Raw genomic sequence first — 16281 nt, 5'->3', positions numbered from 1 at the left:
ACATTACCAGTTCACCTGTACTAAATTCTCCTAAAATTATGCAGTTAAACTGATACCCAGTAACCTTGGTCAACCATGGTCATCCATGGCCACCCACGGCCACCCATGGCCACCCACGGCCACCCATGGCCATCCACGTTCACCCATGGCCACCCATGGCCATCCACGGTCACCCATGGCCATCCACTTTCACTCATGGCCATGGCCATTCACAGTCACCCATGGCCATCCACGGCCACCCATGGCCATCCACGGTCACCCATGGCCATCCACGGTCACCCATGGCCATCCACGGTCACCCATGGCCATCCAGGGTCACCCATGGCCATCCACGGTCACCCATGGCCATCCGCGGTCCCCCATGGCCATCCACGGTCCCCCATGGCCATTCACGGTCACCCATGGCCATTCACGGTCACCCATGGCCATCCACGTTCACCCATGGCCACCCATGGCCATTCACGGTCACCCATGGCCATCCACAGCCACCCATGGCCATCCACGGTCACCCATGGCCATCCACGAGCACACATGGCCATCCGTGGTCGACTGTAGAGAAACTATAGACATAGTTAGACAAAAATCGAGTATATCGAAGAAAACCTGCACTTAGGAAATTAAATAGGATACAGCGAGAATTTTTTGTAATCCCTGGTCTACCCCTCACCCACCAGGGTTGCCTCTGGTTGGCATGCTTCATCATTGGGGTTTCTCTCAATCCTCTACGGATTGAGGCGTGCTGTGACTTTTGAATTACGTAGGAAAACTTTTTATTGTAGACTATGTGTAGTGCATTGATGTGGAGTGGAAAGGGAAAGAAAATCTAAAAATACCTAATTAGTTGGCCCCTCTTTTATTCCCGCTCCTAGTTGGTATAGTTAAAAACTCTGGGGTCTTTTACTGAGAAGAAACCTGACCTTAATGAGGCTGGTAGTCTCTGTAATGTGTTTTTGTCAACATGTTTCGAGCTGTTCCCCTGATAGCTCTTCATCAGGACTCCTCGGGGTCCAGCCCCGTGTCTACCACTCTTAGTGAATCCTGTAATAAGGACACAAACCATGCACATCTAATTCGCACTGTATACATATGGTTCTAGTGAATATTCTGTGTTTCTGTAGATGCTATATTATTGCATCATGGTGAAAGACAGGGGTAGAGGTATTTTTAGTCACACTTTCGTCAAAACCGCCTCTGGTTCAGTAACCTACTTCTCTCCCTGGAGACCGCATACTGAGTGTGCTGAGGATTGAGAGGAACTCCAATGATGAAGCATGCTACCTAGGGGCAACCCTGGTGGGTGAGGGGACTCTAGAAAAAAAAATGTTTTCTAGACGTGAGACTACAAAGAATTCTTGCTGTATCCTATCTAATTCCCTAAGGGCAGGTTTTCTTCGATATACTCAATTTTGTCTAACTACGTAACTGTCAGGAGGATAAACCTAACCTCTACCTCTGCCTCCCTCTCTACTTTGGTAACGAGAAACCGTAGACAACAAGAGCTGGTCATTGAGCACAATAAATGGATCTCTGGAATGGAAGCAATGAACCAGCTCAAACCCACCCTGATAACTTATAAATGTATCCACTAAAGATCCTCCGGCCACTACGATGCTCATTCAGCTCAACCACCACCATCTACTCCACACACCAAAAGATACAAGGGATACAGACCGTGAATGAAGCATATTAGAGACCCAGACTATGGAAGAATCACCAACAGGCGCCCAGACTATGGAAGAATCACAAACAGGCACCCAGACTATGGAGGAATCACTAGCAGGGCCCAGGCTACGGATGGAGCACCAACATGGGTACAGACTATAGATGAAGTGTCACCCTGTGCCCAGACTATGGAAGAGATACCACCACAGGTGCAGATTATGGATGAAGCAACAACGTAGGCCCAGGTTATGAATAGAGATCCAACAGGGCCCAGACTTTGGATAAAACCCCAACAACGGCCCGGACTATGCAAAATGTACCATCATACGTGTAGACTATGGAAGAATCACTAACAGGCGCCCAGACTATGAAAGAATTAACAACAGGCACTCAGACTATAAAAGAATTACCGATCAACAAAGGGAGAGACAGGGTTCAGAGGCACTCTTAGTCCCCAATCAATAGATATACAAACAAAGGAAGAGTGTCCGTCAGTGAGACGTGGGTGTGATCAAGGTAGCACGTATTAGTATGAGGCCAGCTGTAGTTGGTCAATACACTGGGCTAACTTTCTAGAAAAAACAAATTATTTCTTCAAGAAACCCTCACTCACCCTAGTGGTGACATGCTTCATCATCGGATCCACGAGATCCAGCGGGGACAGCTAGGTGCCGAGAGGGTGCAGAGCGTTGCGGGCGGTGTGCCATTGTCGCTCCCACCCCCCCTCTGAATCTATGGGGCGTGGTTCATACTGAATACAAACTTTTGGGCTCCTCGCAACTGAGGCAAATCCCTAGCCTTTGGTTTGTATTTTCACGCACTTTTTTACACATAGTGCCACTGTTTTTAACTTTCACACCTACAGCAGGGTAGGCCTTAGCGCGCCTATACCTGTTGAGGTAACACCCACTCCACTGGTCCTGACGAAAGCCCTGTAAACTCACACACTTAAAGGGCAGAAACATGTTGACCTTCCCCTAACAGGGAAACACCTGTATTTCTTGTGGATAGTTTCCCTGCACATAGCATTAATTTTAATATGTCAAGTTGACCAGCTAATAAATGATTTTTTGGGACAACCTCTGACATTTTTAACTACACCTTCTTTTTCACATTCACTCTCACAACAACCCGCTCCGCAGTCTCCTGGCGTCGTAGCACACTCGGGAGGTACTCGATCTCCCGAGTGGACCCGATGATGAAGCATGTCACCACTAGGGTGAGTGAGGGTTTCTTGAAGAAATAATTTGTTTTTTCTAGAAAGTTAGCCCAGTGTATTGACCAACTACAGCTGGCCTCATACTAATACGTGCTACCTTGATCACACCCACGTCTCACTGACGGACACTCTTCCTTTGTTTGTATATAAAAGAATTACCAACAGGTGCCCAGACTATGGAAAAAGTGCCACCCGAGCCCAGCATATAGACGAAGGACCAACTGGGGACCAGCCTACGGATGAAGCACCAACTTGGGTACACACTTTGGAAGAAGTGTCACCCTGTGGCCAGACAATGGATGAAGCCCCAACATAGGCCCAACATTTGGGAGAAGTGCCACCATGGGCCAGGACCATGAATAAAGATCTAACAGGGGCCCAGACTTTAGACAAAACACCAACAGGGGCACAGACTATGCAAAATGTACCATCATGGGTGCAGACGATGGAAAAAGCACCACCAACGGCCCGGACTATGGAGGAAGAACCGACAGGCTCATGGACAACGGACGAAGAACCAACAGGGCCCCAGACTACGGATAAAGTACCAAGAACCAGCCCAGACTATGGAAGAAATGCCACCACAGGTAAAAACTATGGAAGCAAGCATACGACTGAAGCTCTAATGGGGTCCCAGACATTGGACAAGTGTTACCCTGTGCCCAGGCATACCCAGATTATAGAGTAAGAGCCAGCAGGGCCCCAGACCATGGATGAAGCACCAACAGGTGCAGGGACTATGAATGAAGCAACAACTGGGGACCAGAATATTGAAGAACTACCATCATGGGACCAGACTATGAATGGAGATCCAACTGGAGCCCAAACTATGGAGAAAGTAGCATCATTGGTCCACACTATGGAAGAAGGGCCACCACAGGATTAGACTATGGAAGAAGTGCCACAGTGGTCCCGAATATGGATGAAGAACCAAAAAGGGCCCAGACTTTGGAAGAACTGTCACCACGGGTTAAGACTATGGAAGAATTGCCATAAGGTGCTCATAGTATGGAAAAAGTGCCACCTTGGGCCTAGACTATGGAAACAGTGCCACAGTGGGCCCAAATATGGATGAAGAACCAAAAGGGGGCCCAGACTTTGGAAAAAGTGCCACCAAAGGTTGTGATTAAGTGCCACCATGGGCGTCGAATAAGGATGAAGCACCAGTAGGAGTCCAGACTATGGCAGAATCACCACCAGGGGCCCAGACTATAGATGAAGTACCACCTGGGGCCCAGACTATAGATGAGCACCAACAGGGGCCCAGTCCATAGAAGAAGCATATCCAGAGGCCCAGACTATCGCTGTAGCACCACCAGGGCCAGGAATATGGCTAATGCACCAACAAGAAACCAGACTATAGATGAAGCACCGCCAGGAGCCCATATTACTCATGAAGCACCGCCAGGGGGCCAGACTAAGGATGACGCACAGCTAGGGGGCTGACTATAGAGGAGGCACAGCCAGGGGGCCCAGACTATAGATTAAGCACCGCCAGGGGGCCAGACTACAAATGACCTCCAGGGGGCTCAGACTAGAGATCTAGCACTGCCAGGGGACAAAGTCTATAGATGAAGCACCGCCAGGGGGCAAAGACTATAGATTGAGCACCGCCAGGGGGTATGCAACGTTTATAACGCAAGCGTTACAACGCCATACCTTTACAACGCGGTCGTAACAACGAAAGTTGTTACCACGCATTGCGCTGGGGGGCGCTCAAGGATAGTAAATGATTTAATTTACTATCCCAACACCTTCCCTACTATCCACGGGGACTGGTGTTGGAATAGTAAATTAAATTATTTAATTTTGCGCCCCCCCCCAGCGCAATGCGTTGTAACAACTTTCGTTGTTACGACCGCGTTGTAATGGAACGCGTGGTAAACGTATGCGTTCTAACGTCATACATCCCCGCCAGGGGCCCAACTACAAATGAAGCACCGCCAGGGGGCCAGACTATAGATGAAGCACTGCCAGTAGCTCAGGCTATAGATGAACCTCCACCAGGGGGCTCGACTATAGATTAATCACTACCAGGATCCCAGATTGTAGACGAAGCACCGGCAGGGGCCCAGACTTTTAAATGAAGTACTGCCAGGTAGCCAGACTATAGATGAAGCACAGCCAGGGGGCCAGACTATAGATGAAGCACAGCCAGGGGGCCAGACTATAGGTGAAGCACCGCCAGGTTCCCAGACTATAGATGAAGCACCGCCAGGGGCCCAGACTATAGCTGTAGCACAGCCAGGGGCTTAAACTATACATGAAGCACTGCCAGGGGGCCAGACTATAGATGAAGCACCGTCAGGTTCCCAGACTATAGATGAAGCACCGCCAGGTTCCCAGACTATAGATGAAGCACCGCCAGGGGGCCAGACTATAGATGAAGCACTGCCAGGGGGCCAGACTATAGATGAAGCACTGCCAGGGGGCCAGACTATAGATGAAGCACTGCCAGGGGGCCAGACTATAGATGAAGCACCGCCAGGTTCCCAGACTATAGATGAAGCACCGCCAGGTTCCCAGACTATAGATGAAGCACCGCCAGGGGGCCAGACTATAGATGAAGCACTGCCAGGGGGCCAGACTATAGATGAAGCACTGCCAGGGGGCCAGACTATAGATGAATCATCGACAAGGGACTAGACTATAGATGAAACAACACCAGCAAGCCAGACCATAGATGAAGCACCGACAGGGGGGTCAGACCATAGATGAAGCACCGCCAAGGGGGCCCAGACTACATGAAGCACCGCCAAGGTCCGATCTGTAGATGAGGCTGGATGAAGGACATCGTGGTCAGACTGGGTTGTCATGAAATTGTATGGCAAAATCAATAGGCTTGCCCTATTTATTGTGAAAAACGTATGTTAAAGGCCGAAGGTCTTAAAGGGTGGATTGTTATAACACTAAATTAAAGCCTGTAGGCAGTTATTTTGTTACCGGGGATCTAACAGATGACCATATTGGTTGAGGGATTGGAGCTTTTTACCCACTTTGGTAAACACTCGGGTTAGAACAATTGCACTGTGCAAATCCTCGTTGGTGGAGGGGGTGGGGGACTTCTACATTTTTGTCAACTGCATTTTTTAAACCCTTGTAATTTTATGACTTTATGCCTGATGGTCGCCTAAAAGGAAGTCTATGCTCAGTACAGTAAACCTTGCTTAGGGTGACCAGCTAACAATAAAGGCTATAGGCCCGATAGGTTTATTGGGAAAAGTTATGTCAGATGCCAGAAGTCTAATCTGTTTATTATTTAAAAAAATGACAACAAAGGCCCTAGCCCTGAAATATATTGTAAAAAGCATGTGTTAAATCCAATAGGGCTTTAAATGTGTATTTGGTGGATATTCTGCCACATGGAATCTCACATACTACTTTAGTATGTTTTGTTGTTGGTTACTTTGTTTGACAAAGCCTGGGGTAGAGGATCTGCACAGTGATCATCTCTTCTAAAACCTCTTAGCGGGCCTGGCAGGTGTAATTATCTGCGACGCCCTTTTTAAAAACATTCTACATATAGACACATATTCCAACACAATTCCCCTGGCCAGAGGAACAAACGGGTCGCACTCCTGTGGTCGTTTTGCAATTTTTGTTTCTTTTTTCTTTACATTCTTCTCAGTGTGGCAAAGGGCGAAATAACGATCTACGCGTTTCAGTATATACAAATACCTTGCTCACGATCAACTGACCGCTTGCCACCAACTAACACATATAATCAAATTCATATTACATCACTTTCTGTTTGGTGATACAAACGCACCATTGCATTTTGGGAGATGTAGTTTTTGTTGTTTTTACATTATTTATCTAAATGAGATCCTTTATGGCCCACCATAAGTAAAAATATTTTGAGTAAAAATATTTTTTCAACCATTTTGGATGCCAAATCCTTAGCATCTTTAACACAATCAATGAGCATCTCAAGTACTGCAACCTCTTTAGTTTCAACAGACCTCAGCGAAGGGGAACAAGGAGTACCATTGGATATGGGGAAATTATCTTGTTTACTGGACATGCGTCTTGTCCTGCAACAGAGACAATGGGAGCAAAATCAAATCCCCATCAACAGCAAAGAGGAAGAGGGAGAGCACGCAAATGGGTCCCAAGAAACCGAAAAGAAGGGGGAAAAGGCCCAAGCGCCAGTGTGAGCGAAAAAATAGAAATGGAGACCTGGAGCATGCGCCAGAGGAAGAACCAATAAAGGATGAGCTCCAGGTAGTGAATCTATCCAAAAGAGCAATATCAGAAACAGAGACAACGTTATTGAAAAAAGGAATTAACTTTTGTCCCACAAAAAGAATGGATTTAGCTCAAGTGAGAATAGATCTCTACCTTTATATCTGAAAAATCAAATTGGCAACATTCTTTGCAGAGAAAGAAGAACGACAACAAAAACATACTAAAGAAAAGGAATCATTGGTCGCCTTATTGGCAAAGGACACAGAGGGTTTCATGAGTCTATTGAATTTAAATGCAGAGGAGGGTCAGGAGATGCCCTGGAAGTGGCTTAAACGCAAGAGGGGGCTGGCTTAAGTGGCAAAAAACCAAAATCAAAGTTTTACCCGCAATTAACTCCAGGCAATAAAATCAACCTATTTCAAGAAGCTGTTACCCAAGAACTTTATAAATTAAAGGGCTCAAAATACAGAGACAACCTAACGAGGAAAGAAAGGGAATCACAGGCAGAACTAACCTCGGATAATCAAATCGAAATCAAAATAGCCGATAAAGGCGGAAATATAGTGATATTAGAAAAAACAGCATATGGGACTGAAGCACACCGCCAGTTAAGGGACACAACATATTATGACAGACTCACAAAAAACAACAACAATGGAAATCAAAGAAATGTGGGATGGAAACTTTTTGGAATGGACAAACAAAGGCTTAATTGATGAGGAGGAAAGGAAGTATTTAACAGTAACTCATCCAGTAACAGCGACAACATATTTCCTGCCAAAACTCCATAAGGATCAAAAGATGCCACCAGGGTGACCAATCTTATCGGCGAAGGGTTCTCTTCTAGAACCGGTAGCAAACTATATTGATTATTTCTTAAATCCATTTGTTACACGGCTGAATTCTTGCATACAGGACACACGTGATTTGCTAAGACGCCTACAAAACACCCCTTAGCAAGAGACATATCAATTGGTAACAATGGATGTCATATCCCTTTACACCAACATATGGAATGACATAGGCCTCAATGCATGCAAGTTTTTCTTACAGGAGAGAAAAATACAGTTCAGTGAGCACAATCAAATGCTCTGGGATATGATCTCAATATGCCTGACAAAAAATATATTTGTATTTGGAGACGAAGTATATCATCAAAATAATGGGACTGTCATGAGATTCTCTTTTAGAGCCAGCTACGCCTGTTTGGCAATGGGATGGTGGGAGAAGGAGGTGGCATGGAAAATCAAAAATGATCAAGCACTAAATAAAGTCATCAGTTGGGCAAGATTCATTGATGATTTGTTCATCGTTTGGGGTGGCAGCAGAGAAGAATTCCTGGAATACTTTGAAATCCTTAACAACAGCATTCCTAATCTGAAGTTCAGCCTTGAAACAAACAAAGAAAGAATAGTATTCCTTGATACGGAAATCTATATAAAGGAAAATCAAATTCAGACTACGCTGCATCGCAAAGGTACTGCAATAAATGCCACCCTTGAAGCAACGAGCTTCCATCAAGAATCATTAATCTCCAGCATCCCATACGGGGAATTACTAAGAATTTGACGAATATGTAGCGAAGAAGAGGAGTGGAGAAAACAGAGCGCTGCAACTTCGGAAAGGTTCAAACGGAGGAAATACAATAATGGCATAATCAAAAAATGTTGGGAATCGAACTAATGAAAAAACAAGAGAAGAATATTTGATCCAAAAACCAAAAAGAGCCACAAAAGGAGTCAGAGCCGGTGAGATTGATAACGGACTACTGAAATGAAAGTAAGGAAATTACAAACATCTTAAAACGAAACAGGGAGATTCTACCGTTAGATGCTACTGCGAAGAAAATAACTGGGACAACATCCAACAATAACTTATAGGAGAGCCAAAAACTTAAAGGACCATTTGATTCACAGTCATTTTAAAGGAAAAAAAGAGAGAAGAATCATGGTTGAAAACCAAAGGCTTCTTAAAATGCTATGCATGCAAAGCTTGCCAGATTGCGAAACCAATAAAAGAGGTACAAATGGCTAATAATAAAACTTGGGAAATCAGAGGACTAATTACGTGCAAGACACAATACGTAATATATGTGGTGGAATGCCCCTGCCAACTAAGATATGTGGGAAGCACTGTATGTGAGCTAAAGAAACGAATAATGGAACATATACGTGCCACGGTACATGAAGATAGAACAAACGCAGTGGCAAAGCACATGGAACACCACCATTAAAATGATTGGAAGCAGCTCAAATTCCATGGAATCGAAACTGTCCCCAAAAAAGAATGTGGGGGAGATAGAGAAAAACTCTTAAGACAAAAGGAGTCTCACCACATTTTAAATTTACAAACATTAACTCTGCATGGTCTGAACCAATCGGAGGAACTGTATATTCACTTATAAGAACTTGTGATTCCCAGAAATGTAATGTAAATAATGCCCGCCTAAATTGATGTTTAATCACAACCCGTATCTGTAAACAATGAAACAGAATGTACACTCCCAGATAAATTGATTGCATTCTCTGCCCACTGGAGGGATTGAAAGATCATTTCGGGGTAAAAAACAGGCTTCTACCTGAAAAACAAAATATGGTACAAAATAGTTACGAAGCCCCACTAGAGGGAACAGAACATGTGTAACATTGGAACAATTAAGGATTGTGTTGAGGATGCTAACGATTTGGCATCCAAAATAATTGAAAAAATATTTGTACTCAAAATATTTTTACTTATGGTGGGCAATAAAGGATCTCATTTAGATAAATAATGTAAAAACAACAAAAACGACATCTCCCAAAATGCAATGGGGCGCTTGTATCACCAAACAGGAAGTAATGTAATATGAATTTGTTCGTATGTTTTAGTTGGTGGCAAGCGGTCAGTTGATCGTGAGCAAGGTATTTGTATATACCGAAACGCGTAGATCGTCATTTCGCCCTTTGCCACACTGAGAAGAATGTAAAGAAAAAAATTAACAAAAAGTGCAAAACGACCGCGGGAGTGCGAATCGTTGCTTCCTCTGCCAGGGGAATTGTGTTGGAATATGGAGCAGCGTGTTTCAGCTGCAGGGAGCTGCACCCGGATTGAACGCTGCCATAAGGGCGACTGGAACGGCTTGGGAGCATATAGACACATATCTAGAGGGTTTTGGGGTCAGCCCTTTTCTGTCTCTTCCAGTGCCACTCACATTCTGCTGTCCCTGGCAGCACACTGCATGGGACAGTGGCTTCACTCGTTTGTGCTATTGACTCTCTTGCCCGGTGAGCAATAGCAGTTTGTCTGAAAATGAGTGTACTTCAGTGTCTGGGCTGGTGACCAGTCCTTTAGTTTTCTATTTCTTTCCTTTTATAGGTTCCCTTTCATGCATTTCCTTCTACTTGTCTTGTTAAGAGCATCCTGTATATATAAACTGTAGGTTTTTGTGCCAATACATTACAAACTCTGGGTTACCAGTGACCTCTTCGATTGCATGCGGAGTGCATGAGAATAGACTGGATGGTGGGAAGTATTTCCTGAGCAAGTTTTGAATATAAAGTACTCCCAGAGAACACTTTGTTAGAGTTTCCATCTTGGATCAGTACAACGGTGAAACATTATGCACTTTAGGATTTGAAGATGGTTGCAGTTTACTGAATGGCCATACTGGAATGGTATTGTGCATAGTGTTACATTGTTGCAAGATGGTCAACAACTTGGTTGTAAACATGGGAAGTATTTTGGGAGTTTAAAACAATGATAAATACCATTGCAAAGCAGCCGATCACTGCTTTGTTTAGGTTTATTCTGTATTACAAACATATGCCTACCAAGTTTAGGTAGCGGTATGTTTTCTTTTTCCTAGTTTTATGCTTTTTATTAATTCTTCCATTTCCTTGTTTACTTTGTGGGTCTGTTTTATTGTGGATGAGCGCATGGGTGAATGCAAGAATGAGTCAATGGGTGGATGCATGATGTAACAATCACAAATAATCCCCTTATAAGTCGCTAATTTTTCAACTCAACTTCCCATGCCTTCAATCACCCCACATTCATTCACCCAGTCTTGAAAGATTCCAGTTCTATGTAAACAATGTTATGTCTCCAAATTTACTATGAAATTATATCTCATATTCATTGTTCAGTAACGGTTTAAGCCCCCTAAGTATGCCAAAGCAGGTCCCCGTGACTTTTTTGGTTTGGACCTGAAAACTAGGACCCAAATCTACCCAGACTGTGCATGCATTTCTACAGCACGTGCATTTATTGTTCGAGCTCTGGCTGACTTGTGTTCCCATCTCATATCAGCAAAAACCTCTTCCATCGTGAATCTGCCTGCCGGAGCCCTTAGGAGTTCCCCGGGGGAGGGGGCAACATGCAGGATGAAAGGAGTGGACTTTGGCAGGAGGCCGAGCTCTAGCCATGTCCGACCCTGAACAACCCGCTTTCTCCCCTCCCCCCTTCACGTCTGCACCCATGGGCTACTCTTAGAGCCGTCTGAGGAAGTATCCTGAATGTAAACACCAAGAACAAACTCTACAAATCTATTGACGTGCAAGGATTTCTAAAGCTCCCTTGGCGCACTTGGGGCGTTGCTGCACTATACAATGATTTGTGTGAAACACGAACACAGACACACACCTAATCTATTGAAAGTTACAGACAGCGCACGATAAGATTCACAGCTGGAACATTTAACTTAAGAAAACATTATGAAAGTACAGTTCAATTAAATGAATTACACGAGCGTGTGACCAGAAGCAGGATACGTGCAAAAAGATAAACATTCCAGTCTGAACTGGGCGGGCACACTGCAGTTACACCCTTATCTGGAGCCCCGTATTGGCACCAAGTGTGCACATATTTTTTGTTTCATCTAAGGCCCGAATCATGGGTATCCTCAATTCTAAAAAACGACAAGTGCGACCCTACAAGCATCTACAGCATTAACCTTACGGGAGCAAGCAGCGGCGGGCGCGTTAATTGCTAACAGATGGCGCCGCTGCTCGCTCCCGCAAGGCAAACACCGCACATGCACGAGGGCCCACTATAAACAGTCCAGAACATGCACTAGTTTCCACAAAAGCCCAGAGCGAATTCAAGAGGTCCCTCCTAACAGCGCTTGCGCGCTGCATAGGCGAGACCTAAAAAGGGACACTTAGACGTGTGGTGTGTCCAATGCAGACCTTTTTGGAAGGCTCTGGGGTGTGTGACGCCTGCCTGGGTGGAACACGACGCGCAGACAGGCAGGGCACCTTGACACGTCTGCTGTGCTGAGCTAGGTTTTTGCAACTAGGAAACTTCGCAAGGCGTTCTGGGGCCCTGCGCCCTTCAAGGGCAGCACTGTGTGTGATGAACAGACCCAGCTCTGAAGTCTTCAAGGGAGGCAGCGGTAGGGCAGGGCCTGCCACTCCACAGGTGGGTGTTCTTGTGTGCTATGTTCTGTTGTGTGGATAGCGCTCTACACTCTAATAAGATCTCTTCAAGGTGCTGTAGAAGTCAGCAGGGGGCAGGAGAGACAGAAACGAGGAAACAGGAGAGCTGAAGTGGCACGATGGAAGGAGGAAGGAATAGGGTGCCTCGTGGGTAAAATGGTCGCCCAAAAATACGAACCCCTCCCCGGACAGAGCGCTGCGAGGGGGCAGTCTTAGGCGCATCCGGCAGGTAGGGAGGGTGGGAAGAGTATTGGGAGGAGAGGACCTGGGAACAGAGGTGTTTGTGTGGGAACAGTAGGTGCTGGGCTGTTTCTATTTAGTCAAATTGCCCAGGATTGTTAACAGATGGCGCATCATGGCAGCATTTAGTTCGTTTGTAAGCACTGCCAGTGTACGGTCTGACAAGAGGCACTGTTGTCATCTAATTATGTGTCCAGGATCACAGTGGATTATAACTAGGGTCACATTCCAGAATGGGCAAGCTAGTCATGCCCCCACTCTTTGGCAAACCAGTAGCAACGGGGATACTTGCGTTTCTTGCAGATGCTCAGAGGTCCAGACAATAACATCTACAAATACAAACTATTGTCAGATTCATTCGATCAGAGCTATCCGGGTCCATACACAAATAACTCGTCCAGTCCGGGTATTTGTTGCTTCTCATTCTTGAACCTGTAGTGCTGTTTACCCCAAAATAAAAATCCGGATTGCACGTAGCAGAATGCAAAACAAAAACTTTGACTGGATAAGCTACTCACCCATGGAGGACCGGGGGTTCTGTTGGACAGACTCCTGAAATCATACCCCCTCACCCCCAACTTCAGCTATCGTCAAATTACGTTTAGGAAGAGCATTTCTCACACAGTAGCTCAGTGTGTTGTATGAATGATGCAGAGACGTGTTCTCCCATAATTCAGTGCGTTTTAACTTTTCATCATTTCGAGAAGCTTGAAGTGGGTACCGCTGATCTGGGGGACAGCAACAAACCTTTTTTTTTTAGGTCTACCGGATAACTACAAGTTGACAGGGCATTATTTGTCATTAGTTCGACGAAAGCACACCAAGACTACGACCCCCAGAATGCACCTATTTGCACGCTGAAGCTTAGGACTGGAACCACGATGCTTGGCAGACATGGGGTGTTGCCATCTATGCTCTGTGTAACTGACCTGCATGAGAGTATATCACAGGAAATGGCAGGAGATAAAGCAATGCTCACAAAATTGCCGCGAAGAAGACGTAATGCGGACGCCTGATCTGTGCAACGAGTCGTGCAAGGTCAAGGTGCACCACAAACAGCAGTGTCTGTTGAAAGAAGACAGCTGTTGAGTGACCACATGTTCACGGAAATCCAAAGCACTGGAATAGTAAGTGGGAATTGAGGTGATGAATGAAGGGTAGGGTCCACCGAAAGCCAGCCAGGTGCTATTTCACATATCGACACTATGCACAGCATCTCTGCACGCCCAGATGAGCGTGCTCTAAATATATAAACAACGAAGCGTGTTTTTATAGTGGCGATTAGCCCTGTGCCGTATCTATTCTCTGTTATAATGAATACCGTATATAGCTCATATTTCAATATGAATCGCCTCCAAACGCTGAATGTTGTGGCAAATGACAAATTGTATCTACCTTAGAATGATGAAAAACTGAGTGGGTCCTACTGAGATTCAAACTTTAAAACTTAAGGTTAAAGTTAAGAGAAATTCGCAGCAGGCGCATTGCCCCACTGGGCTACGGTGGCACTGTCTCAACGTAGTACTCCACGCCCCTCCTCTTGAACAAATGAGAGAATCCATCACCGTCCCAGGCACACAACAAAGTTTAGTACCTATTCTCGTGCTTTCCAACCACCCCTGGTGCCGGAATCAATGAATGGCTTTATAATTGAGGCGCTCAGAAATCTTAAGTTTATCCTAGTAATTCATTCAGTCTGAATTGCATTCTGGCTCTTGTGGGTAAGTGTCACTACAAGTACCAGAATGCAACGTGACTCGCGACCGCACGAGCTGCTGTGACGTGCCGCAGGGCACCTCGCGATCACCGGAAGATCCGGGCACACAGCGGAAAGCGGTGCAGGGCTGCCTTACCTCGAGTGCAGCCTCCTGGCGCCGGGATCCGGGTGCTCGCTGTGCAGGAGAAGAGCCATGCACTGCAAGAGGAAACAAAGCTGCTGACACCCTTCCAAGCACTGCCCAGCCGAGGGGACCACACACTGGAGGGGAAAGGCACAATCCACCCGAGATAACACGCAATCCAGGGGCCAGGACGCGTCCGGCTCCCAGTTCCTGGTCCGTAATGTAACTGTTCATGCTATGGCAGCTAGGAAGTGAGGTATAGAGTACACACAAACTGTGCAGCAGGCCCCGCCCCGCCGTGACGTCGCCGCAGCTAACATTGTCAAGAGTGGGAGAGAGGAGGGGCGGGGGCTGCTCGGTTCTCTCTGTTTCTGCCCAGAAGGACCTCGGTCTGTCCCCGTCTGATGTGACAGCCAGACGTCCACGAGCAGAGCCGCCCGTCCTCGGCGTGCAACAGCTGACTGCACAAGTAACGCCGCCGGAGCTGCAGGGCGGGCGCACGACATGCTCGGATGAAATTTTAGGAGGTTATATAATGCCCTGGGCGAGCCAGAGAAATATTCCCGCACAACTCACAAGGCAGCAAATAGAATATTAGAGCACTCGCTTCTTTCGTTTGTCTAAATCTCACTGTGTGTAAATATAGCAAGTGGGACCAGCGGAAACATCCGTGTTGCTACCGATGTAATCAGCGTGTCTCGTGACACCAAGATGCTTCTAGGAACTCCAGCTGACGCACGGTACGCCAGAGGCACTGGTGTGTGTACATGCCGGAACCCACGACTACTCCCTAACCAATGCCCTGCTCGCCCTGGGCATCCGCGCGCTTCTCATCTTGCCCCCTTTCCTCCCAGTCTCCTCATGGACGCAGCCTCAGGGGTGGAGTCTACTATGCCAAGAATGCCCCTTGTGCCAGCAGTGTGTATCAGTGACCCGCATCTCTACTCAGTGGGGCATGGGTGCTGCTCAGATGGCAAGGTGTGGGCGAGCAGCGGTAACCCGCATGCCCTCTTGTTACAGAGATGTTCACGCGTTCCTGGGTGTTGCGCAACATGCCACGGTCCTGCACGTGGTACTGCTTGCCATGCCAGGATTCCTGTCAACATGAAACTGATGCTGCTGGGCGTTCCAAGGGGTATGAGTCAGTCTGGCATGCTCCTGCTCAGTGTGCAAGGTATGCTAATCAGTGTGCCACATCTGGACCAGTGATGCTGCTCTGAGTACCACGATGCTTCATATAGTCTTAAGGATGCTGCTCACTCGGCCATGGTTGCCGTAGGGTAGCCATTGCGCTTTATAAATGCTTTTTAATTTCATTGCATTTCACAGTGCCACGTCTGGACCAGAGCTGCTGTTCAGCAAACCACGATGCTTCATTTAGTCTTAAGGATGCTGCTTAATCGGCCATGGAGCAGGTCACTCTCCTGTGGTGCTGCTCTGTATGCCACTGGTGCTGCTCAGTGTTCAAGGTATGCTAATCAGTGTGCCACAGTGACACATCTGGATCAGGGATGATGCTCTGAGTACCACAATGCTTCATATAGTCTTGAGGATGCTGCTCAATCGGCCATGGAGCAGGTCACTCTCCTGTGGTGCTGCTCTGTATGCCACTGGTGCGGCTCTGTGTTCCAGGTATGCTAATCAGTGTGCCACAGTGCCACGTCTGGACCAGAGATGCTGCTCAGAGTACCACGATGCTTCATATAGTCTTACGGAT

At 46.5% G+C, this 16281-nt stretch overlaps 1 protein-coding gene across 1 annotated transcript in view; it reads right to left on the bottom strand.

Moving 5' to 3' along the window:
• Positions 1-14810, bottom strand: part of GPSM1 (G protein signaling modulator 1) — a 727733-nt gene extending 712923 nt beyond the window's left edge. Inside the window, exon 1 of the mRNA XM_086921016.1 lies at positions 14577-14810. Within this exon, the coding sequence (XP_086777142.1) occupies positions 14577-14635 (59 nt within the window). The 5' untranslated portion in view covers positions 14636-14810. The remainder of the gene's footprint in view (positions 1-14576) is intronic.
• Positions 14811-16281: the final 1471 nt, after the last annotated feature.

This window comes from Lissotriton vulgaris, chromosome 5, assembly GCF_964263255.1.
Source record: "Lissotriton vulgaris chromosome 5, aLisVul1.2, whole genome shotgun sequence".
NCBI lineage: Eukaryota > Metazoa > Chordata > Amphibia > Caudata > Salamandridae > Lissotriton > Lissotriton vulgaris.
The sequence above is the reverse complement of the archived record's forward strand: the minus strand, read 5'-3'. Positions and strand labels throughout refer to the sequence as shown.